A 27,194-nucleotide genomic window follows, 5' to 3' on the forward strand; every position below is an offset into this window, starting at 1 on the left:
AACCGAACCTTTCTTGATTTGAAATACATATATATATAATTAGACCAGTTTTAAATCATGGAAGTATGCCTAAAATTTAACCATTTCCTAATTCCTTGTTAGTAGATATGAAAAAGTGTTCTAATACAAAGATTCTAATTAGATCAAGAAAACTACTAGAAAACACAAGTTGGCAAAGAGTCTGACCTGAGAGATTTGTCCAAACCACAGCATGATTAAGCTTGGTTTTGATTGAGCAAATAGACTTAAAGGGGCTGCTTGTAAGGCAACATTAGTTTCATTCATGTCAGAGAATATCATGCTCTTAAGTATGAGTTCCCAGGGCTGGCTCACGAGGAAAACTAATCCAGAAAAGAGAGAAAAGTAGGAGAGCTTATTGTTAATTATTTTAAACAGTTTCAAAATCCTTACTTGCCTTTGAGTGTGGAAAACCAAGGTGGATATGAATCATTCTTTCTGCAGGTCTGCTGCTGGAGTCGGAGACAGCCACTGTTGATCTGGAGCTGACCAGAGAAGGAAGGATCAACTCCATTTGGGTGTGCGTGATCTCATTCAGCATCATGCTGCTTGGAAACCCGCCTTCCAGGACTCCAAAAGACAGAAAGAGGAAACAGGGACTTTGACTTGGGAAACGTGAATTCCTTGTTAGTATTAAGGTAGACATTTTATGAACTGTAGAGCTAAGTAGAGAAGGCCAATCAGGAAGAAAAAAGTATCATCAGGATTTCTTCTGTGTCGATATGATGTGAGGCCTGCCTAAAGTGAAGGCCTGAAAGCAAAATCAGACCTATATGTGAAGAACTACCAAACTACATTTGTTTCTTATTAAAACGATTATTCTGGGATGTCTTCCTGACTCTTCCGTAGACTTCCATACCTCTTCTTTGCACCCATTGCTGTTGGGGGCAATGGCAGTTGGGGACATGCCTCCAATACAGCATGTGTCATCATTATTTCGTAAGGGTTTTGGCTGACCTGGCTCCCAGATAAGATTATAAGTTATAAAATTATATATACTGGGGTATATAATAGCATATAAATAAAATGCTATTTTATCTGTGGATTTTCAGCAGGCTTGGGCCTGCCAATATATATTGAATTAATTAATAATTTTATTTCATAAAATGTCATTATAAGGTCAACATTTCTACCAATGGAATGATTTGGAAAAAAATACTGGTGTTAAAACTATAATTAGTTTCTTTTAGTCTTTTCTCTAAGGTGGAATTAAATAAAGCAGTTAGGACATCTTTTCATGATTTTTAGAACATTTTTTCAGGAATATGATTCATTGGAAGAAAAGGTTACTTTCATGTGAAATTACTACATCTGTTGCAAAATTTGGTAGTAATTTAAACACTGCTTCTTTCTATTTGGGTTTCTAAAATGTGTTTGTATTAGTCAAATGCACATTATACACAGGATTATTATATCCATTATTATATTCACAGTATGTAGTCATTGTAACCATATACAATGTGCATCCTTATTTTTCCCTAACAAATTTGGGCAAAAAGAATGCATTATATATGGCAAAATATGGTGTGTGTATATATATATATATATATGTACACACACATGCACACAATATATACACATACGTATGTTCTCTATATATGTATATATTATGTATACATATGAGGTATGTTAGAGAGAGGGGTTTAATATAAGGAATAGGCTCATGTGATTATAGAAACTGGCAGTCTAAATCTGCAATGTGGGCCAGCAGGTGGAGACCCAGGAGACCTGACTATGCACATGAAGTCCAAAGGCAGTCTGCTGGAGAATTCCTTCTTATGTGGGAGAGGGTCAGTCTTTTTGCTCTATTCAAGTCTTCAACTGATTGGGTGAGGCCCACCCACATTATAGAGCTCAATCTGCTTTCTGATTAAAATGTTAATCTCACCCAAAAAACACTCTCACAGAAACTCCCAGAGTAACATTTGACCAAATAGTTGGTCATCCTGTGGCCCGGTCAGGTTGACACGTGTGTTGCCACCCTGCCAGGCCAGGCAGGTTCTGGTATTCATGCAGATGGAAAAATATTAATAGAGCCATTGAGATGTCTGACATGCCTTTATTCATGGATGGGATAATTCTGCGCATGCGAGCTCACTTCATGTTTTGGGAAGAGTTTATCAGACCCAGTCTCAAGGCCATGAGAACACTAGTTGTCAGGCCCCTCCAAGGCTGTGGGAACACTGCTTCTCTAAGCTACCCAGACACCTGGGTGAGGAAGCCAGACTGCTTCCACTTACTCTAGAACATGTAAAATTAACATTCATGTGGCAGGGTTTATAGAAGCCCCATTCACTGTATGTTGGTCCGCATAGTGAAGGTTCAGGTAAATCTCAACTAAATAGACTCCTGTTAATTTTGTACAATTGTGCATAGCATGGGTCTTTGCTTCACAAAGACCTGGGCTCCTGGCCCTTCTACACTGATCCTAACTGTGTGACACTAAGCAAATTATCTCAAGTTTGCACACTTCAGAATCCTCATTTGTATTTTAGGAATAATAATAATAATAATAATACCTACTTTGAAGGCATTATGAGAATTAAAATTAAATGCATGTAAAAAGCACTAGTCTCGGTACTGGGCACATAGTAAGAGGTCAATAAATGTTAACTATTGTTACAGATATTTCCACGTGATTTTCTCCCCTAAATGAATGATCAGTTCCTCAAGGCAGAGAATTTATTTTTAACCTCTCTCAGTCACAACCCATGCTTAATCCATCATGTGCATCTGATAACTATTTATGGGTTTCATTGGCCTCAGATTCTATGACTTTCCTTTTATGATGAGAATGCCAGGGGCAGAAATACATTTTAACAGCAGAATCTGTGCTCGTGGTTTTTTAAAGAAACATAAGTGGAGAACAGTTCATGTGCTATTGAAGTAGTAGGAAAAGCTAGACAAATTCCACGGAAGCAGAAATAAACTCTAAATAGGCTCTGGTGAAAAAAGATAAGGTCCTTCAAAGGAATAAATAAATTTATAAATGGAAAGGTCTGGAGCACATATGCAGCATTCTACAGACTTCAGTCGCTTAACAAAATTGATGTGAGTTCTGTTTGAAGAAACTCCAGGTTATTTTGAAGCAAATCCAAGATGTCATATCATTTCTTCCATATATATCTCAACATGCATCACTTTTATTTAAAAAGGCTTCCCTTTTTCTTTTAAAGATTTTATTTACTTATTTTTAGACAGAGGGGAAGGAGGGAGAAAGAGAGAGAGAGAGAAACATCAATGTGTGGTTGCCTCTTGCGCACCCCCTACTGGGGACCTGGCCCGCAACCCAGGCATGTGCCCTGACTCAGAATGGAACCAGTGACCTTTTGGTTCACGGGCTGGCACTCAATCCACTGAGCCACACCAGCCAGGGCAGGACTTCCCTTTTTAATAGACACAGTACTGTCACTTCCCCTTCCAAAAAAAATCAGGAAAAATTCCTTAATACTATTAATACCCAGTGCTCATATTTTCCTTATTTTAATTATAAAACCTTTCTAAAAGTAGTTTGTTCAAATCTAGATATGAATAAGGTCTATATACTATTATTGGTTGACATATATCTTGAGGGCTTTTTTCTTTAATCTGTAAGTTACCCACCAAAGATCTCTCTTTTTCTTGTTGACACGAAAGGTCTTAGTCTTGCAAAGGCCCCACTGTATAGATTTTGCTGATCGAATATCTGTGGACTCATTATACATACTTTTCTAGCCTATGTATTTTCTATAAACTAAAATCTGAAACCTGATTTTTTTAGACTTTTCTTTTCTAGAGAACAAAAGTAATTTCTAGGTGTTTACATACTTCCATCAGAAGGCAAATGTCTGGTTATCTTCCTGGAATGCAAGCAGCCATTCTTAAGCAATGCCCATACAGTGATTTTTATTTATTATTGGTTTGAGAGAGAGAGAGATGTTTGTTGTTCTACTTATTTATGTATTCATCTGTTGCTTCTTGTATGTGCCCTGACTGGGGATCAAACCCACAACCACAGCGTATGAGGATGATGCTCTAACCCAATGAACTTTCTCAGCCAGGGCCTACAGTGATATTCTAATTCTATTATTTATTTCTAATTTATGGGCTATAAAAGAAAAACTTTCCCTCATCACTATTAGATTATTCTCAGGTGTAGGTCATAATAGGATCACTGACAATTGAAACTATGCTTATATTAAAATTTTAGTAATTAAATTTTATGTTTGACATCATATTATACAATCAATGATTTCTTACCACCATCAGCTGCTAGATTGTATCTGTAGTCTCTGCACTACACATTTCTATCATGAAATAGATGCTCATTTTTAATTAAAGTTGATGAAGGAATATAATACCTAGTTTCCAAAGACGATCAACCAAAATTTTATCTATACCCCTAATATTGATTATTTATTTGATACCAATGTCTTCTTACTGTGAATAAAGAGATAATGAATGAATTCATATATGTGTATATTCTTTTTATTTCTTATGAATTATTTTCTTGGGACAAATTCCTCAAAGTTCAAGAAAAATTTCAAGACTTGAAAACAAAAGACTTGATTATATGTATGTCTAGATTATACTTATGTTCTTTATTGCCACATTTCTTTACAAAACGGTTATATTAACTTATAGTACCATCAAGAATGAGTACATAGTTTTATTTCAACACTGACAACTGTTGCGTGATGCTGTTTCAGTCAATATAAAATGCTATTTTAAAGTTGCTTTCACTTGCATTCCCTTTATTACTATCAGGAAAGAACATTTTTTTCCATGTTTTTGTTTACTAATTGTTTTTACTCTTGGGAGGAAGAGACATTTTTCTTGAAGTATGAAAAAGCATTTCAGGACAACATAACTATATAATGGGAGCAGGGAATTTCAGGATCTGGTGATTTCTCAGTTTTCACTAATTTGCTTACTAGGATTGAGTATGAATAATTCTGGCTTTAATTTCCTTTCTGTAAAGTTGGGCTGACTTTAATCACAATAGAAGGCTACTCAAAAAATTTATTGAGTTTACATACCTTAAATTCCTATGAAAAAGAGTATATCCAATTATATTTTTAAGTATTTTTAAAGTATGACTTTAAAAGATGACCTTAGCATTACACAAAATAAAGTTAATTCAAGATCAACCTTGAATTTTTCTCACATTCAATTATAACCCTGAATTTGGGATTAGGAATTTATTCTGAATAACAAAACTATTTACCTCTGTACATTTCTATTTGAGGAAAAATGGAGTAGATATAAGTTAAAAGTTTTTAAGAAACCAGTTTTTCTGTAAAAAATCATGTAGCAAATATTAACACATTGGTTTCTTGAGGATGAGAGCAGGGGGTACTGTTTAGGAAAGGAAACTCCCTGAGGGTTTGATTGTATGATGACATTCTCTCCCATTGCCTCCCTCCACCCCACTGGAAACCCAGCAGATTTAACAACCAATTCTGTGGCCACCCAGATGCAAGTTAGTGTACTGCCTGCTCCCCTGGGAAGGCGGCTTTCCAAGCCAAACCTTGGCTCTAGCCTAATCCAGAGAAGCAGGCAAGAAAGGAAGAAGGCCGAAGAAGGCAGGCACAGAGCAGCTAACTGGACCCGGCTCTAGGCTAGACTTTGTGTGCTAGTCAGGGTTCTCAGCACCAAGCAACCAAACTGACTTAAACTGATTTACAACTGACAAGGACTTTCACATATCCATTTTGAACATTTTACTTGGCCTTAGCAATGATTTTGATCCATACAGACACAATCACAGTGAGAGGATGCCAAGTTGACAATGATTTTACAGAATATTTTATATTTCCCATGAATTTTACTTCTAGGAAATTTAATAATTGTTTTCCCTAGTATGCATAGACTTTTCTTCTTTTCATTGCCAGCTTAGTGCCCAATTAAACAATATGCATGCTAATTAAAATAGCAATAATAACATATAAATAACTTTTGAAAACCAGTACATTTATCAAAGAGTTAGGCATTAGGAAACCCCAATTATAAACTTAGCTTGTTAATGACAAAGTCTATTTCCATGCTCTTTATTTCTTCCATTCTGGAACTAATATAAAATTGTTAATGATGCCAAAATGATTAATAGCTAAAAATTTAGTAATCACTCTTATAACTAGTATGTGAGATAAGGAGATACTCTTAAGGAATGGGAAATATGATCGTCCTTTGAGTGTTAAGCCAAAATCAACACTGAGATGCACCTTAAAGAAACAAAATAGCCTGTCATCTAATTGATAAAGTAAAGGTAAGCATGGTAGAGAGACCTGGTCTGCCACAAAAACATAGGAAAAGGAAACTCACAGGGTAAACATTGGCAGAGCCCAGTTAATTTGTGTCTTGAGGAAACGGACCCCAGCCAGCTCCTACTAAGTATCTGGCCTGCCTGGAAGGTATTTCCTTAGAGCAGAAATGTGGCGTCCGGCTCTTTTAACATAATGCCATTAAATCTCTCATAAATACCTCCTTTGCTAAGCCTGTGCTACTCAGGGTATCTTCTGATGATTTGGCTTCTTATGGGGTTTCTGTTCAAAGAATGACAGGAAGAAAAATTAAACAATGGGCTCCTCAATCCCTGAAGGATTTTATTTCTCCTGGTAAATGAATAAAATGCCTTTCTGGTTTCATATGTCAGTCCTCTGGGGAGGTTTGCTAAATTGAACATCCCTAGTGTGATCAACTTCAAAATATTCATGAAATGTTTTTCTTACCTGCAACGTTTGCAGCAGACTCTACAGAACAGTGAGCTCTCCAAGTTTTCCCTAAGTAATCCCCTCTGCATGGATGAGAGTCAAGCAAGTCTTTTCCTTCCCATAATATTCACACCCTTACTGGAGAGCACGGTGCCTCGAGGTTACACTTCAGCTCCAGAATGTAAAGCATAACAGAGCACAGGGATCACATCCAAAACTTAACCTTTCTGTCTCTTTCAGATGAAACAGACCTCACTTGTCCCATCTCCCTTAAACTATATAGTGGCAAATAAGCTCCTAGCATATTGTAGGACCTCAGTAAGAATGTGTTGAAATGACGGGGCTCTTGTGCATGTTTGATTGTCAGTCACGAAGGATAGGTGGTAGCTCACCATTCTAAGGGTATTTTCATGACTACATGTGAGTAGATCATGTTGACTAGACACACTGAAGTCAACACTTTTCACAACTTGGATGACTTTTTTTTTTAACAAACACTCCTCAGGTTCCCAAGGGAAGAAACAATGCAAAAAAAAATGAGAGTGACACAACCATGACCAGTTCAGACCCTCTCCAGGGTACTTGCTAGAGATTCAGCCCTCCCCTTCCAGGTCCCTTCTGTCTTCCATCTGTCCCAGGGGAGTCCCACACCCTCCTTGCTCCAGTCCTCAGCAACCATAATAGCTTCGATTGTGGCTTCTCTCCACCAATTATGATCTCTGTGGGTGGAAATGAAGAATAACTCCAGCTTAGGTGTGTTCCTAGTCTCTGAGCTCAGGGACTGCCTGCAGCCACTTGCACCTGTGGAAAGGCGATCATGGGGCAGACTGCATCCCTTCCTAAATGCTACTGAAAGTCCCAGAATTAACCATCACCAGTGAGCCCTGTGGCCACAGCTGTAGGGCCTCAGGTGTGGCTCAGGGCCCAGGAGAGACAACAGGTGGGTATCTCATTCCCGCTGCTGCTTTGATGTGAGGTTGCCTGGTGCTGCTGCAGGCTGACTCCTCCACTGGTCCCAGGGGTTTCAGATAGATCCAAAAGCTCCACCTTGAAATGGAATGGGTCAGCAAGAGATAGGAACAGAAACCTCCTTGGTCCCGGCTGGGTACTCAGTTGGTTAGGGCATTGTACAAATGTGCCAAGGTTTGTGGGTTCAATCCTGCATTATGGCGCATACAAGAATCAACCAATGAATGCCTGGATTAGTGGGATGGCAAACTGATGTTTCTCTCTCTCTCTCTTTCTCTCTCTCTCTCCCCATTCCTCATTCTCCCTGCCTCCCTTCCCCCTCTCTAAAATCAATAAATTTTAAAAACAGAAACAGAAAAATCCTCCTTGGCCCTGCCCCTGATGCCAGACACATCTTCAAAGGTTTTCTGCTTATTCATTCTCCAAATGCCACATATGGATAAAATGTACTGCTTCTTTCACCACCTCCAATTTTTGCTTCTCCCCTGGTAAATTTTCCTGCTTTTGTACATGGGTGTGGTGTGTTTAATATTGGGAGATCTACTGCATTTTGTTAAATAAAAGTGAACTTTGTAGTTGGCAGATTTGTTCATTCCTGTGTCAGTGCTAAGTAACTGCCTTTTGAGGGCTAAGTGGTGGTAGGCAAAGGTGGGGTGGGAAATGGGGCATCTATAATAGTGCCAACAATAAAAAGAAACATAGCACTGTAATAATAGCATTCAAGTTTCCTTTAATACTAAAGATGGAGTTGTATAAGTGACCTGGACATTTATGTAGCTAAATTGGAGCTTGGTTTTTCTTTTTATCAAAAATGGAAAGACATGATAATGAGATGCAGAAGTAGAGAAACAAAACATAATGCCAAAGGTTTTCAGCCATTGGTATTTACATATATATATTTAAACTATATTTTCATTTATATATATCTAAATGTTAGTTTTGTAACTTATAATTCTTGGTTAGGCTTAATATCAACGTTGCTATTTTTGGGGACCCAGTGATTAAATAAATAAGAATGACTATCTATAGAGAGATTATCCCAAAATACAACATTGGCTAAAGCCTGTATCTGTGAATATAGGCTTATTGGCAGAATAATACAAAGTAGTATCTATCATCCTAGTATTTAAATGCATATTATTATGGCCAGGAACCAGTTAGAAGAACAATATTCTCACAGTTTTAAGGTAAATATTGAAAACACTATGAAATTTAAAATTCACTGTACAAGTAGTCAGACATAGGGTACAGAGTTCCAAAGCCATTCATGTTGTGTCTGGGAAGTCAACATACCAAAATTTGGCTGACTCTTTTTTTTGTTGTTGTTAGTACGCTGTAGTAGCTAAGAACAGGTATTTTAACCTGAGAGGAACCTGGATTTGAATACTGGTTCTGACACTTTGTAAGGTGGGTGATCTTGGACAAGTTGCTTAGCGTTTACGGTCTTATATGAATTTCCCCACCTGCAAAATGGAAATGATTAAACGACATCCCTGTTAACAGTCAAAATTTTAATGACTGGTACAGCTTGGGCACCAACAGTTCTTAAAAAGCTCTGGCCTCGGCCCTGGAGCAAGGTCCTGGAGGGCTGTTCCTGTGACCAGTGCTAACTCTTAGTTTCTCGATTTGAGAACAGGGTTGAGGGGTCTGCCAACAAAGAGCTGGGCAACCAGAGAAACAGGGAGGGGAGGGCACTCAGAGAATTTAGGGCAGCAACTCTTCACTGCCCACTACAGAAGTATCTCAGTGTTTTACCAACCATTTTGGCCATATGGCTGTGTACCTTGTTATGCAGAGTTGACGTGATGATGAAATGATAAAATACAGGTAAAGCATTCAGCATATATGAAACTCAATAAATAGCAATTCTACTATTACTACTAATAGTATCATGGTAGGAATAAAATAATACCAGCTTCAGGATTACAGTGAGGATTAAATAAGAAATGTGTTATTGCCTTGGCAGGGTGGCTCAGTTGAATGGAGCATTGTCCTGTACACCAACAAGTTGAGGGTTCAATTCCCAGTCAGGGCACATTCCTAGGTTGCAGATTTGATCTCCTGTTGGGGTGCATATGGGAGACAACCAATGTTTCTCTCTTTCTCTCTCTCTCTCCCTCTCGCCCTCCCTTCCTCTCTCCCTAAAATCAATAAACATGTCCTCCGGTGAGGATTTTTTTTTAACCCTTTAAGGTTTCAATGGCTTATTTTTTCATTTCTGAGAGTTTATGTTAGAGATAAACCATATTTTTGGCTAAATTATCAAACAGGTAATGACTTTTCCTTAATGAAATACATCAGCTCGAATCTGAGTCTTCTGAAGTCTTTCTTAGGCTACGCAATTTAACGGTTCCTCAGACTGTGGTTATTCAAAATGAAAGAGCAAGTTTAAATCACCTGCTTATTTTTCTTAAGGTAGACATTCAAAACAGGGTAATTTAATAGATTTGGGGTTTGTGGGTTTTGAGGCTCAATTGTGTCGTGGCAGTCAATATTAAATCAATTAATGACTAAATTGCTCTCTCATTTTACAATGAGCTTAAAGTCTCCAGTGTACAGTTAGTGGTCTAGTGGTTCGAAAAATGTGAGTGAGACCAAGTGAAACTCTATTGAACTTACCTACAACTAAAATTAACATTATTTTCTTCTTAGTGATTTTATTTCAGATATGATAATAAAGGTCAACAGATTATTTTTTAACTCCATGAAATAACAGTCTTCCTTATCGTTATGAAGGAGGTGTGTCTGAGGGCATCTGTCACCTCAGGAAGCCCAGAGCCAGAAATGTGGGTCTCGCTTTCAATTTTGATTCAAAAATTTTCCACATTTTGAGGGTAAGCTCAAAGCTAATTTGCATTACCAGTTAATCAATACTATACCACCTTAAAAGGGATTTTTCCACTCAAGGAATCCTGAGAGAACAGAAACTGCTGTCACATGAACTCTATTTAAACAGAAAAATTTTTAAATAATGCTCACAGTAATCAGATGCACACCATTATTAAACATACAGTGTGTATATGTAATTTCCTGGCTTCTGTTGATTCCCTAGCTTTCAAAAGGCTTACTCTGTCTGAATGATGAAATAAAGACACTTGCTTGCAGAGAAGGGAGTGGAAACCAATTGGGGATATGGAGAAGAAAGATAGGTAGGAATAAGATGTTGAAGATGTATTTCCCACAGAGATGATATTGTTGGAGACATGCAAAGACACACCACAAAATGTGAGCCCCCGAGCACTGTATACTCACAAAAGGTGTCTTTTACTCCACAGTTATTTCCTCTGAGCACCATATTGATGAGATCTCCCCTCTTACTAGTAATTAGATTTGTTATGAAGAAAAATTCTGGATTAGTTGCAAGAATGTATAATGTTTAATAATATCATTATTGCATCACAGTTAAACTGCATCTTTCTGTAAGTAGTCAAATTTAATTTAATTAAGCATGCTGCTTTTACTCTTAGTCTAACATGTAATCAATAAAAATTTGAGCCAGGTAAATAAAGAGGAATTCAATAGCAGGCTGTATTTGTTCACCCCCGATATTATTAATAATATTAGATAAAAAATTAATATTAAAATTAAGAAAGCATCAATTATATTAAAATAGATTATCAATAACAGTAACTGTCCCGCTTTGAAGAATGAAAGTATAGTACTTTCTGTCATTCTCCCGGATTGGATGCAGTGATGTAACTCCTTGGACTCTGAGCCAAGGGCTAGGGACAGGCTAGGAATGGGGATTCTGGGAAAGGGTAGAGGAGCAAGAGGAAGGGAAATACAGGAAGAAGAGACTTCCAGATTTTAACTGGAGACAAATTCCAGTTACCTGTTCTACGAAGAGCTCCCATGAGACCTGTTAAGACTCTAAGACAATCACTCCTCTCTAAATGACCTGGTCTCAAATAGGAATATGTTCTTTCTGGTACTGGACCAGTACATCCAGCCTGACTGGATGGGTTAGTAATGGAGTATTCATTTTAGAGAAGCCAATGGAGACAATATTGAAATCTATTTAAACTATCAAATATCTAAACTATCAAGAGTTTAAATAGCAACTTGATAAAACATAACAGATTGAGCTAAAATTGACAGATACAACCTAAAAACTGGCATCTCTCCCAATAATTAACTCAGGAGAAAAGATGCATTTTCTTGTATGACATATCAAAACAATTCAATGAAGTAAAAACAAGATGCCATTTAGCGTTCTAATGCAACCTTGTAGAACTTGCACATTCACTGAAGTTGTCATTAATTACTAGGTTGAACTAAGGCCTATTAGACCTCACACACATTATTATATTATTCAAGGTTAAATTCTATGTACATCTCTCTATACAGTTACATAAATAAAAACAACATGTAGAAAATAATATGGAGGAAAACATATACATGGTGTGTATTTACAGAGTTGTTTAGCTTTCCTATTGATTGTAGTACAATCAATAGTACTACTTAGTACAGTGGAAAGTAACAGTAATCTCTTCCCTTTTATTTACAGTGAAAATATCAATCCACCACTATATGATTGAATTGAATTTCTCATCATGCTGGTGATTCCGGTTACCTGCTCTCTTGTCTCTATTCTGGGACTGGAAGTGCAAGCCATGGCCGTGGCACAGAGTTTTCTTCTGTGTAAAGCTAACAACTGTCTCTAAGGATTGAGCCTGCAATTTTACACTCATTAATACCTCTAGATAAAATCAAGTGAGCTAAGTAATAAAACATGTACATGTCATCTCCCCATATCTTCCACTCTAGGCACATGCATGCACATGCATACATAAATACACACACACACACTGACAATACCATCACCCCTGCTTTGTGAAGACAAAGTTCAATCTCCTTTCTGCACACACGAAGTTTCTTCAAGCAAGGTCACTGAAGATCTATACACTGACTGGCAAGAAATATTGCCCTACCTAGAAAAGTTGTCTCATCCAAATCATTGAGAACCTGGTCAGTGAACAAGCAGGTCATAAGTTGGGGTGACAAAACTAAGAAATTTCTGTACTTTATCTTCTTATGGACCTTCTTTATTCTATCTACCTACAATTTCCTACATAGGTACAGTTAGTGCATTTCTGAATACTTTCACATATAATATTTTTATTATATTCAAGATGACAGACAAAAAATCATGTTGCTGTTAAGAGCATAATTATAAGACAGTGTCCAGGCCTTGAACTATGAATGAACTCTTTGGGGGCTGGGTCTATGGGACTATTAGCCCAGGCATGTAGCACAATGACTAGCATCTGCTGAAGAGTAACTACTAAACAGTGGGAGAAGAGGTGAGGGTGAACAGAGCGAGCCAGAATCTAGCACCTGGACCGGAATAGGACAACTTTTAGTATGATTTTATGTGTGGTTCTTATAAAACTGTCAACAATAAATTGATTATAGTGACAGATTTATGATATATTTGATAAGAATTATGTAGAGGAAATCCATTTACCTCTCCAGAAATAGCAACATTAAATAGTCTATAAAGACTTTGATTAAATCAATATTGTGCAGGAGCATACCTGTTATTTCATTTGTCCCTACCTAGTATGTCATCATCTTATTTTATCCCCTATTTACTCATAAAGTCCAATTTACCACTCTACAAGATTTCCTGATTTCTTAACTGGTTACTTAAAAGCTGTTTACATTTCACAGTGTAGCTGGTAAAGCAAATAAATATTGGAGCTCTTGAATGTCACGAACTGAGTCCCTGCCCTACAGAAGAATACAGTGTCATGGGGAAAATAGACATTAAACAGTCTGCAGCAAACAATCGCTTGATTACCAGTGTGCAAAGTACTTGGAGAGGTATGGGACAGTGTGGGAATGCTTGATGGGGAGAGTGCCAAATTACCTGCCCAACTGACTCAGCACTTGCTTGGGATACCAGAAAAAGTTAAAGGAGGGAGGGAGGGAAGGAGAGAGAGAGAATATGTATGTGAGAGAGAGACAGAGGTAGATAAGTAACTTGAATCAGAGGAAAATCTAGAAAGAAGTTATTCAGGATATGTATACATTTTGATGTATGTCATTTTTTTAAAAAGTAAACATTTGTTTTTCACTTTTATTTTGTATTTGAATTCATATTTTGGCCAGGGGTTGGGGGACAGCCAATAGAATCTTTTAGGTGCTTAGGGTTTATAAATGTCTTTAACCCAGCTCTACAAGGGGACGTAACTGTCTCTGAATGGTAACATTTAAGCTGAGACTTAAAAAATGAGAAAGAATTAGCTGAGTAAAGAGAAAGATGATATCAGAAGAGATTTCCAGACAGAGGGTACATGCAGCAGGTGAAATGGCTCAAAGGCAGCTAAGATCACAGCCTCGGTCCCATTCTATTTCCTCTCCTCTGTAGGGAGTCATTCCCAAAGGCAGACACATTCAGATCCTGTCACATGTGCACAAGGAAAGGCCTTCTTGCCATGAGAGCCATGGAGGGACATTAACCACAGGCAAGTGGGCAATCACAATAAGGATACAGAGTTCAATATAGTCCAGCTTTATTTATATGAAAAAAAAAAAAAGGAACACATACAGTGGGCCAAACTATAGGTTAAGTGCTGGGGATACCCCAAAATTTATCCTGCTCGGGGTTCCTGTAGGTCCACTGCCAGATCTCAGCTCTCTCCAACTGTGATCTTCCTCTCACCGACTCCCTGAGAAGTATGGCTGCTCCTCCTGGTTACATTCTGTTTCTGCCCCAGCATCCTATCTGCCCTACTCCAAAACCAACCCAGCCTCTGTCTTCAGTGCATCCCAGAGCCCTGCTTCTCAGCCAACCCAAGCATGGTGGAAGCAACAGGCTTCTTGCCTGTTATCCAGGAATGCCCAGAGTTTTTCTCCGCTACACCCTCACCTGCTCTCTGGTATGCCCTTGCTGCTATTACTGTGACACTCCCATGCCCTTCCTTAGTTGTAAGCTATTACTAAAACCAGATGTTCAGGATAACCCCTTGAACAAGTCATCGCTTTTTTCCGGTTTTCCCAACAGAAGTCTCTTTGAACTAATATTTCTCAATACTCACCTTCCAACCCACTCTACTTCTTGCAGCCTTAATGAACACAGTTCTTTATTTCTTTCTTTGACTCAGCTTATTTTCTTCTTGCTCATGTTTTTTCCTCCTTTCATATTCCACCTTACCTGTCTTCAGCCTTTACTCACTGTTTTCTTTTCTTCTAGTCAATCTCCTCCTCATACAAATGAATTTGTAGTTATTGTAAGGTAGGGAAAATACATATGTAATTGTGGAAGAGGTAAAGGAAATCACATAATATTCAGATTAGATTACTTAGGGTTCATTGTTATGTCACCTTAAAACTAATCTTTATGACTTGTAATAATTAATGGTTATATCTTATATTTTTCTTTATTCTTTCTGTTCAAAAATATTGAAGATGGCTTACAAAATACACACAATAAAAACAAACAAAGGAAGTGGAGTAACCAGCCAAAGATAAACTAAGAGTAGACAAAATAAAAAGTCGGGATAAAAGTATTTCACAAAATGTACACCAGAGTGTGGGCACCCACTGTAAGTAAACCTCTGAATTTTTAAACTACCAACACACAATGGAAGGAAGCAGATTCAGTTACACAATTCAAAATGCTCAGAGGATTTTAAAACAAACTAGTTGCTTAACAGACACAGGGTCATTTGTGGTAATGAATTTCTGCAGGCACTCCTTCAGACAACCGTGCAATGAGTAAGTAGTGTTCCCAGCTACACCTCCACAGTAAAAACAGTCATGGGAGTTTCTGAGGCTGCTTGTCATACTGTTATATAGGACAAGAGTCTCAAGGTCTAGACTATATACTTCCTAAATGCTATTCTTGCTAAATGTCAAAACCAGCATAGTATTTTGCAGGTCAGCTGTAAACAGGATGAGCCTGACAGAAACTCAACCTAAATATGGCCAACTAAAAAAAAGAAATCAATATGTAATTGACCAAATAGTGTATGTCAGCAATGGTGAAGGCTCCCTTTGGGGAGGCAGAGCTTTCAATATGAATCTCTTCTCCTTCACTTGCTGCAAGTAAATAAAACTACCTTACAACAACCAGGTCTTGTTCAATAGAATATCTCAAGTGTGATTCCCCTGAGTGAGGTAACACTACCATCCCTCGACTTCAGATGTTGTTAATGTGATCCTAAATGTGATCCTAAATGGTTCAGTAAAAGTAATCATAGTGTAACAGGGTGCAGCTAAGGGGGGGCAAATAGGGATTTGAAATGGAGTCCAGAACTCAAGTTGTTCAGGAAATATTAGAATGTCCTCACCGCCGCCCCCCCCCCGCCCCGCCCTGCCCTCCACAGGTGTGGGTTGGGGGAAGAGACAAATGGAGCAGGGCCATTGAGAGCTGTTTTGCATAGCAACAGCTTTGCAGCTAACCTCTGGTGTGGTCATTTAACATATCCATAACCTTTAACTGGTTGCATAGATATGTTAAATAGCTGCAGACAGGCTCTGAGCCAAGGGAATGGAAGTAACTTCCCCACCAAGATGTAACTTGGGGGGGGGGCAGGTCTCCCGAGTTACAGCACCTGCACAAGAGCTTGGAGAAGATTGGCTCCATGACATGGGGCCACACCTGCCCAGACCCATGATGGCAGCCCAGTAAAGCTGGAAGGATATGAGAGTGCTGGCAAGGGTGGCCGATTGTGGCAGAAGTGGAGGGAAAACCACGTGGCCGGGGTAGTGGGGAGAGAACCACTCAGTTTTGGCAGAGTGGAGACTCCCACAGCCATTGTGCTGAGAGGACCACGCAGCTGTGGCCAAATAGAAGAACCACATGGCTTTGCCAGAGTGGGGACCCCCACAGCTTTAGAAGGGGGAACCACCACCTGGCTTTAGCAGAGATCCTGGTGACACAGCTCATGGTGCCGGGAACCGAGGGAAGCCTACCAGCCGAGCATGGATTACTGGGAAGAACTGGGGGCTGCCTGAGTCACGGACTTCTATTTCTTTTCCTGAGATATGGTACCCCGGACTGGGCAAAGCGGGGAAGGAAGGACTGTGTGTGTGTGTTTGTGGGTATTTTAAGGGACTTTGAGATTGTGATGAAGACATTAGGTCACTACTTTAAGTTTGTACAGCATTAAATAAATATTTCCTTTCCTTTTTACGAATCTCTGGCATTAAGAGACATCTTTCCTCTGGCTGCAGACATAACGAACCTGGGGGGTTCCTTTCAGTAATAGTACATTGCCCTTGGCCCCCCACTGCTGTTCTGTAACAATAGGAAGTCCAAAAGAAGACCATGCAAAGGCAGACTTCTCATCAGTCTTCTCTAATCTAAAGATAAAATTTAGGTAGAGTACACAGTCTCCAGGAAGTCCTCCTTTTACATTGATTTTCCCAACTGTTCCATTGCGTGTTGGCAATTTCTGGCACATTTGTTTCCTTTAGTACTCAGCAGAACTGAGGATAGAATTAATGTCTTATGAAAGTTAAGGAAACAGAGGGAAACTAGGGACATATGTGTGGGCTAAGCCAAGATTTTCCTCAGAGAACAATTTTGGATCCATTCTAATACAGATAAAAGGGCAAATGCCAAAACTTGCCATTGAATACAACTGTGACGGTTAAGCCTCAAAAACCTATGAAGTAGCTGTTAGCAAATACCTGCCTATGCACTTTTTCCCATTTTTTTACTGTGTTAAAATACACATAAAATTTATTATATTAACTGTTTTTAAGTGTACATTTCAGTAGTATTAAATATACTAATATATTCGCCCTGGCTGATGTGGCTCAGTTGGTTGGAGCACTGTCCCATAAACCAAAGACTGAGGGTTGGATCCCTAATCAGGGCACATACTTAGGTTGCAGGTTTGTTCCCGTCCTGGGTTTGTACAGGAGGCAGCCCATCGATGTTTCTTTCTCATATCAATGTTTCTCTCTCTCTCCTCCTTCCCCTCTCTCTAAAAAGCAATGAAAAAAAAAATGTCCTCAGGTGTGGATTAAAACAAACCCCTCCAAAATATATATGTGTATATATATATTCATAATGTTCAACCATCACCACCATCCATTTCTATTCATCTTGTAAAACTGAAACCCTACACCGATTAAACAGTGACTCCCCACTCCCCCTCTCCTCAGACCCTGGTACCCATCATTTTATTTTCCATCTCTAAGACTAGGACTGTCTCTAAGACCTAATGCAGTTGTTTTAACCAGTAAAAAAAAAAAGTCATAAAATACAGAGTCAGCAGAAGTAACACCTGCTTGAGTGTGGTTGGGAGTGTAATAATATGGGTATAATAATTTATAGTTTTAATTTGAACATTTCGCCTAAAAAGTCATATGGAGTGCTTGAGTATGATATTGTTATGTTACAAAATTACATGCTTATGATTTTGTGATAAAATATTTTGTAATAAAAGGGGGGCATTATTTGTGCCAGACCCTGTATTTAACCTCAAGCAACAAAACTTCCTCATGACATCCATCAGATAAAGTATTACAAAACTAATGCCTCTAGATGGCTAAATAATTTGACTTATTATGTAGCAGAAGTAACCCAAAGTTGGTTGTGTTAGAGACTATTAAAAGCAGTTTCGGCTTTGCTGCAGCTGCTCTGAGGCCATAAGTCTTTCTGTCAGTAATTCAACCACAGGCTACTTGTCTGTTTAACCTCCTCCTCTCTAATGACAAGTAAAACTTAAGTCAAAAAAGTATACAAGTTCATTTTTCTGTTTTTTTACAAGAGAAGTGATAGAATGCTGTATCTAACTTGTGCAAAAAGTAGTATCAAGTTATTAAAGGGCAACTTAAAAATAAGGCCATAAGAAGGTGCAGAACTTATTTATGGTTTACATATATTCCTTGTTAAGGAAAAGACTTTTTATGAATCCTAACCCTCATTGTGTTTTTCAGTTTCAGTTCTGTATAAGCATAAATAGCCAAAAATTAAAACTGTATTCGTGTAACTTAGTCCACAACCAGTAACTGTTTGAGAAACTTTCAAGAAAAGCTTCAAAAATGTAAGGTGATAGTGTTCCTAATGAGTTTCTTTACAAGATGATAAAATACATAATTCTGGTCAGTACTAGAAAAGCTTGCCTGCAGTTTGTTGTTTTTTTGCCTCAAGTCTGGTCTGGAAATTCTGGAAGGATAATTATTCAGAAGGAAACCGCTTTTTAAGTAGAATAACGTAATCTACTAGATTTATGGTTTTGAGAAAGTGGAAATTTGCCCTTTTAAAAAACTGCAGCAGATTCTAGTGCCCCTCTGATGGCCCTATCACTATAGCAATAATTAAGGCAACAAATTGCCAAGGCTCAGTGTCCTCCAGTCAGACTAGGCCCTGAAGAGTTGTGCCCTGCGTCTGAAGAATGGTGGCCAGTGGTCTTATTGCACAGCTTAGGATCTACTGAAACCATTCAGTATGCTTTGCTTCATATCACTCTGGTATTCCTGAACTAGGTATTTCCCCCTAACTATTCAGTTATCAACATTAACTTATTAATTCATTTAACAAGTATTAATTACCTTTTAGACACTATGGGTACCATAATGAATGAGCCAGGAATCTTGACTTTTAACAAGCTCACAGTTTGTGCTATTAATGGTCCAAGATGTTGTTCTGATTAAGAAATACATCCCTCCTTGTTTTGTCTTTGTTATACCTGAGAATCTATATTACACTAAACCAAGAGATGTTCCCCCCACTCCCTGGGAATGAACACATCTCATAAGTATAACTAGCACAATTTGAGTAAAAAGAGCTGTATTTACCATTCAGTGCTGTTATGTGATGCTGGCAAACTTACTCTCAAAAGCTCTGCAATCTCACTTGGAATGCTTTAAATTTCAGTTTCCTTGTCTATTATGAGTACAACTTTTTAGAACATGCTTTATTTCTGGCTCTCTGCCAGTCCAGCACTTGTGAACTCACTGATTCACTCTAGCAATAATCTCCTATCTGACCTTTCTTCTCTATCCAATCCAGCACATAGAATGTCTATGGGATAACATTCTAATTCCATCCTGTCATTTCTCTGCTCAGGAAATTCCAGAGATTGCCCATGTTTTGTAAACTCTTGTGACTAGCCAGAAACTCTCTTCATACTATGCCTTGCCTTACTTAAGCCAACCCCATCTCTTATTGTTCCAAATTAGTAATTGTACCTCAAACACCCTGAACATTCTTCACTCTAAGTTTTTGTTCCTGCAGCTCTTCTGCTGGAAAGCACTCCCCTTCCTCCAACTTTAAGTTCAGTTTTAATTCAGCACATTTCTTCAAAATTCTCCCCAATTGCCTCAATTTTCTGAAATTAGTGACTGTTATCGGAGTATTTTTTTAGGACTTAGTTCCATACTGGCCTGGATTGTTATTTAACTGATTCCTCTCTGCAACTTCTCTTTCCAACTAGATATTCAACCCTACTCAGGGTAAAGGGACTCACGTTGAAAGTTGCGTTTGTGTCTCCTAGTTTTAGGCAGTCATTATGCATGCATTTGGTGCTCAGTACATTTAAGAATAGCTGTGGAATGAATGACTGTTGCCTCCAAATACATTTTTCTCGTTTCTTTTACAGCTGGGGGCTGCCTCAGATCTTGTGTATTCCCAAATCAATGCTTTCAAACATTTTCAACCACAACCAATGGAAAGAAATTCTTTTTATGTTGTGTACAAAACAATACATATTACTTACACTGTGCAATATATTTATTTATCCTGATTTTTATCCTATTTTTTTAAATACCCATCATGACACACTAAATTGATTTGCTCATCACTAAAGGGTTACATAGTATAAAAATAGTTCATGCTCCTTGAATTAATGAGGTACATAATATTGTTCTTGAAAAATACTTTGAACAAAACAGGGCTTTGAATTTTCATTCTGTTCCTGACAGTTTGAGTTACAATTTTTGTCTTTACAACTGTTTTGAGATCACTTCTTACCATGTTCCACCATAGCATTTAGAATCAATTCATCCCCCCACTCCTCCTTTTTGAGATTTGGGCCACAGTTAAATAATAACACACAAAGTATTCTCCAGGTTTCTATTTCTTATGTTGTCCTGACAAAATTTGGTGGCATATAAACAAACATTTTCAGGCCTAATTTTAATCAGACCACTTGCAGATGAATAAGAATAGCTATGGTCATATCTTTGTTTCTTTACATATCTTAGGAACTTGCATGAGGCTTGTTGCCAGATCATCCAGAATCTGAATCCCAGCTTTGCCATGAGCTGGTTAACCTGAGCCTGTATTACCACATCTATATGATAGGAATAATATCAACTTCAAAGGACTGAGGGGCTTAAATTAGATCATGTAAGTACATGCAGAGTTTAGTTCAGGGCCTGGAACACCATGAATGATTATCAGATGACAAGTAAGTAAATGTATCTCAAACTTCCTTTCAGTTTCATAAAGCAAGGTTCAGTCACAAAAACAAAAGAAAGATTATTTTGCTCTTTAAATATCTAGCTTAGCGATTTTCAACCTTTTTCATCTCATGGTACACATAAGCTAATTACTAAAGTTCTGCAGCACAATGAAGAAGATATTTTTTGCCAAGCTGACAAAAAAAACTGGAATAGGAATAATTTTGATTCATTTACACCAGATGGTTACTGCTGTGTTGGTTATTGTCATTTTCTATTTGACGATCTAATGGAAAAGAAGTCAGTGCCCCTGACTAAATAGGCATTGCATGTTTTAGAAATTCCTGTGGCACATTGGTTGAAAATCACTGATCTAGCTAACCTTTGGGACTGGCTTATTTATAATATAAAATTCCACTGCTAGTTTTATAGACCATAAATATCCCAAAGGAAAGGCTCTACTTTTGGTGCTAGACAACCATTATATAACAAGAAATGTCTGTTGAAATGATTATTCAGGGGTATCAAACCCACAGTCCATGGGCCACATGAATGCTATGAACGGCTATGAATGCAGCCTAACACAAAATCGTAAATTTACTTAGAACATTATGAGATTTTTTTCATTAATATTTGTGTATTTAATGTGTGGCCCAAGGCAAGTCTTCTTCTTCCCATGTGGCCCAGAGACACCAAAAGGTTGGACACCCCAATAGTCTGTTCAGAAAGTATCCAGCCATGTAATGTGAAAAAGAAACATTTATTGAAGATACAAGAAACATTGTACACAGGATGTATAGTCCCCTTCAAAGTAGCCGCCTTGTGATCTCACACAGTTGTTCCACTCACCATCAGCTCCTCTGTGGTATTTTTCTGAGTCCCATGGATGGCACTTCATTTCAGCTTTCCAAAGCAAAGCCGTGTTCCAATTGTTTTTACATTCCCCTTACCTCTGTTTATCCACCCTTATCTGATCTACGTCTTGCTACTTCTGGGTGTTTCTGATTGCAGGAGGTTGAACAGTAAACTACTTTCCCATAAAGTGTTTTTCACCCCAATCTGTTCCATTTAACACTGTAAAACACAGCATCTCGTCCATTCTCCCGGAAACACTGGACCACAGTGGACTAGGCACCGAGGAGCTGCAGTCCCTTTCAAAATTGTTTAAAGGAAGTGATCAAGAGTCCCTCAGGTCCAACTCAGTAGTTTGCTAGAGTGCTGGCGTAAAGCGCTGAGCCTAAAGCTTGAACAGAAGCGGAGACCTCCGGGGATTAACCTGCAGTCACTACTCTCGAGATTGCTGCGGATGAGTGCTGAGGGACTGGGGTGGGGGTGGTGGAACCAAAGGAAGCAAGCACAGAGGCAGAAACAAACCTGCATGCAATAGGAAGTAGAGATAGAGCAGTCAGCCCAAAGCTCCGGACTCCACAGATTTGACCCACAGACGAGACTTAATCCTACCCCTGAAAGGAGTGGAATGGGGTACAGGATAGGAACTGCGTGCGAGAATCCCCTGCCTTTCCAGGCCCCCCGCTCCACACCCCGCCGCCGCCCCCCCGCACCGCCCACACAGCTGAGCCCAGCACTAGCCGGCGACAGAACACGCCAAGTCCCCTGTTCCTCGCTGCTCCTGTCGTCACGTCCGGGGGCGGGCCGGGGCGCCGGGGGCGGGCCCAGGTTGGGCTGGGCAGGGAGGGGTGGCTTGTGGCAGTGATTTGGGTGACAACGGTCAGTGATGGAAGTAGCTGCGGCGAGGCGGCCGGTTCAGCAGTGCCGGGCGGGGGCGGCGCCCGGCTCGCGCCTGTAAGACCTCGGGGCGGCGCGGCGAGATGGGGACCCGGCGCGGGGAGTGAAGTGGCGGCGGCAGTAGCGGCGAGCGGAACTTCAGCCAGAGGGGCTCTCGCGCTTCCCCCTCTGGCTCGTCGGCCTCCACCTGCAGGTCCACGGTCCCCGCGTCCCGCGGGACCAGGACGGCGACGGCGGGGGCATGTGGCGCTGGGTCCGGCAGCAGCTGGTACGTACCTGTGCCCTGCCACCTCCCGGTCGCCCCCGCGCGGCCTCTCGAGCCCTGGTGGCGGGGAAGGAGCCGCGAGGCCGGGACGCGGGCGGCAGGCTAGGCCTCAGCGGAGGCGGGCGCGGGGCCCGGAGCCGGCGAAGCCCTGCGTGGCCCCGGCGCGCGTGTCACCTCCGAGCCCGGGCGCCGAGGCTGGCCGCGAGGGGCGGCCGCTTTCTGCCCGCGCTTCTCGGTTCCTCGCGCCTCCTTGCAGGTCCTCGGCGGCCGCTGCCAGAGCGTCGTTCCCCCTGAGCAAACCGGGCGAGCGAACGGGAAGGAAAAGAGCCTAGCGTTTCCTGTCTCTAGCAATTTGGGACACGTCTGAGTGAAGGGGAGGGGGAGGATTAGCGTGTAGGTCCCCTCTCGTCCCTGTTTGCAGTTAATGTCACGGCTCCGAGTGGCGTTGCTTATCAAGAAGGAGACTATCTTGTCTAGTCTAACTCCTCAACGGAAGAAGTGTTACCCAAGGCCTGGGTAAGGGACAGAAAATATTCCAACACCCCGTTTGGTTTCGGAAAAGATAGGTAGGATAGTTATGTCGAACTATGTGTTCCTACCTTGTCCTCACCCCACCTCAGGTGAAACTTTTGGAATGTAGACCTTACCGCCCCCCGCCCCCCGTCCCCCGCCCCCCGTCCCCCGTCCCCCTTTCTCCTGAAGGCAGTTTGAGTGAGACAGGTTTGGGACCAATGGGATACATCTGGGCCGGGGGGTGGAGGGCGGGGAGAGAAATTGAGAAGAAGGTGATTTAAGGCATATCAAAAACGCCACCTTTCTTAGAATTCAGAGAGGAAAAAAATCTTTCCTACCTCCTGGCTGCTTCAACACTAAAGCAACAGTGACAAATTAGGACAAAAATTGCTCCTGGCTGAAGAAGTCTTACCTTGTCTCTCGGTAATGAGTCTGTTTCTGGTTGCTGCTTAATTTCTAAATCCTAGTAGTTAAATGCTTCTACAATTAAGTGGTTTCATTTATTCATTCAAAAGGTAGTGAAACGAAAGCGATTTTTGTGAGACCAAAGCATTGATAATTCTCCCTGCTCTAGAACAGCATTTTAACGCTTAGACTGAGAAGTGTGTTGGTACAGAGCTAGCCTTCTGTGAAGTCATTTTGCAGTGGGTATTCTTTAAAAAAATTATAAATAAAGCTAGAACTACCTGCCACTCCTTCAAACAAATGTTGCCTTTCTATTTTTAGCTAATTGTGAATTCGTATGTTCCATATATATGTTTTGTTAGGAAACCAAGCTAATGATATCATTATAGTACCATACTGTGGTAAGACGGACTTTGTTGCAGGAAGCCATAGCTCAATAACTTGGAGTTAATTATTACAGGTCTGATCTCATTTTGATTTGCCAGTCGTCATGTATAGAAGGTTTATTTACTTAATGGTGTTTTTGTCTGGTAGGCAGATCATTTTAAAGTGGTTCTCTTAAATGCTTTTCCTAGATCAAGACACCACTTCTCAGTGTTAACTGGTTTTGCTAACCTGAATTAAATCTTGCTTGTGTAACCCACTCATCTTCAAGATAGGCAATCTGGCAGTGTTTTTTGAAAATGGCTTCAAATGAATGCAACTGAAAAGAAGGGTGGGGAGTTGTATGGTTAATTTATAAGACAACTGCCTTACTGTGTGGTTAACAAGTTGAACAAGTTGCTGTGCATAAAAAATGCTATCACTGGCATTTAGTTGCTCACCTCACTGGTTTTGTTTTTAAGTTATCAGATCTTCTAAGTATGTAATTAGACCTGTGCCAAGGTAGGACTTTGCACCTCTGATTAACTTTGTACAGTCACTTAAATTATACATTAGCGATAATGGATACACAGAGTAATGAAAGTACATTTTACTATCCCAGTCATAAGCAGCTATTCCAGTTACTCCACCAGGAATTACTCAAAGTCTAGTTTAGATTATACTTCCATTTGCTCAATGGATTGAGCCATCCATGTCTTTTAGTAAGAGGTTCATTAAAAATTTTCGATAAATGGGACAGAATTGGGAAGATTAATATGCAGATCACAGGGATAGGTTTTTGGAATTCTAAACATACTTTATTCATTATATGACTCCTGCTTTTCAACAATTTATGCTGTCATACCCTCCAAATTTATAGTCTTTTTATTACAGAAATAATTCATATGCCCTGGTAATTTCTCCCTAATTACAGAAAATGTTTGACTCCTTATCTCCACAAACTGTTTTTACTAGCTAGACTCAATGAGGAAAATCAGGGGATTGTCAGAAGGTTGATTCCCCACTCACCTCTTGGGGAAGTGGAATGGAAAGAAAAGATTAGAATATCCTTTTTTTTCTTTAGGTTTTTCTTTTTCTTTTTTGGCTCACAATGCTGAAATTCCACTAAGAAAATTTTCTTGATGTCTTTTTGGTGCAATTAGCAAATTATTCATAGTGTACCCATTTCCAGCACCATATTAGGTGTGTTAACTCAGAGATGACAGCACCTTCATTATATTAGTGGAAATGTCATTACCATATTTGCTGTTAAAATGAAAATTCTAATTAATTAAATTAAAATTCATGGGACTATTAGCTATACCATGTTGGACTGCTGAGAGTGGAACATTTTCATTATCACAGAATCTCTACTGGACAGCACTACTTTAGACTTTTAAAGGAAAGTCTTTCCCAATGCATATTTTAGTTGATACATAATATTTATAATCCAGTGTAATGCTCTTTTTAAAGCACTTCCTGTGTGCAGACATTGTAATATGCTAAATACTGAGGATATAAATGTAGGTCATTCCGTACCAAACATTGGTTGAATAAATGAATGAGTGTCAGATTTATTTCAGCATCAGTTTGGAAGTACCTGCATTTTTAGCCTTTCTGTTTGCCTTCCTCTCAAGGAATGAAGAGTAGGAAAAGGAAGCAGAGGCTTGTGATGGTGATATTATTTTGGTGTGGCTAAAAAGTTTTACCCAAAGGAGTTAACATTTAAGAACCTAGATCTTTGGGTATTTGCTGCTTTTATTTCTATGTTCAGACATATATTCTTAGACACCTAATTTTTCATTTGATTAGGGAGAGTCAAGCAGTAGAGGAATCCCAAATGTCTCAGCAGCACTGAAGTAGGGAGCTTGACCAGTTCTTTAAAGAACCTTATGACTGCCATTATTGGCATTAAATGTCCCTTCTATCCCTTTAGCCTGCTTCAGCCTGGCCAGAGTGATCTTATTAAATCACAGGTGAGATCATGGAGTTCCTGTATTTACAGCCTAAGGACTGCCTTCTTGCTCAGAATGAAAACCAAAGTCTCTGTTCGATCTGTGTACTTTCTTCCCCAAACCACTTCTCATTTCCCATCACTCTTCACTCACCTTGCTTTAGCCACACTGGCCCTCTTGTAATTCATTGGAAATGTCAGGCCTACAGTACTTAAATCTCAGGATCTTTGCCCTGGCTGTTACTTCTGTGTAGAGTGTTCTTCCTCCAGTTACCTGCTGGCTCCTTTACTCCCCTTCATGTCTGTATTCAGTTGTTACAGGTGAGACCTTTTCTGAACATTCAGTATAAAATCAAACCCTCCCCAAGACTTTCCTATCCCCCTTCCCTGCTTTTTATTTATCTTAGCACTTATAACTATTTAATATATTCTATAATTTTCTTATTTATCTCATCCCATGAAGACTGTGATTTTGGTCCATTTGTTTTAGTTCTCCATATAACAAAAGCTGTTTCTGAACTCTGCATCCACTTTTAGGTGACACTATTTCTTTCTCATTTATTTATTCATTCACTTACTCAAACATTTGCTAAGCACTTACTCTGTGATAGCATGTTGCTAGGCACTGGAATTACCAAAATGAGTTACTGTCCTAGCCAGTCATCTAGAAGTCTCTTTTTCTTTAATAATTAGATATTTGCATTGTTGTCATTTTTTCCTGTTACAAAAGTGTTGCAGTGACTGTTCTTGGTTTATGTTTATGGCTTTTTAAAATTGAAATACTTAGAAGTAGAAATGCTGGGTCATGGTGTATACACAGCTGACTGTTACTAGATATTGCCAAATTATTTTCCAAAACACGAGAGTTCCTCTTTCTCTACATCTTGGTCAACACTTTGTACTG

General features: G+C 39.5%; 1 protein-coding gene and 1 long non-coding RNA gene across 4 annotated transcripts in view; one reads left to right on the forward strand and one right to left on the reverse strand.

Moving 5' to 3' along the window:
- Positions 1–420: 420 nt before the first annotated feature.
- Positions 421–22,565, reverse strand: LOC123827262. Its single transcript, XR_006787204.1, has 3 exons — positions 21,894–22,565; positions 17,518–17,620; positions 421–588 (listed from the first exon to the last, which is right to left on the reverse strand). It is a non-coding gene; the product is annotated as an uncharacterized LOC123827262 (long non-coding RNA).
- Positions 22,566–22,725: 160 nt separating this feature from the next.
- Positions 22,726–27,194, forward strand: part of ATP11B (ATPase phospholipid transporting 11B (putative)) — a 104,296-nt gene continuing 99,827 nt past the window's right edge. For 2 of the 3 annotated variants that reach the window (XM_045850957.1, XM_045850958.1), the window contains exon 1: positions 22,726–23,058. In XM_045850957.1, the coding sequence (XP_045706913.1) occupies positions 23,032–23,058 (27 nt within the window). In that variant the 5' untranslated portion in view covers positions 22,726–23,031. The remainder of the gene's footprint in view (positions 23,059–27,194) is intronic. The other variant, XM_045850956.1, reaches the window with a different exon arrangement.

Source organism: Phyllostomus hastatus, unplaced genomic scaffold, assembly GCF_019186645.2.
Source record: "Phyllostomus hastatus isolate PE091 unplaced genomic scaffold, TTU_PhHast_1.1 phas_contig_86, whole genome shotgun sequence".
In the NCBI taxonomy this organism is placed as follows: domain Eukaryota; kingdom Metazoa; phylum Chordata; class Mammalia; order Chiroptera; family Phyllostomidae; genus Phyllostomus; species Phyllostomus hastatus.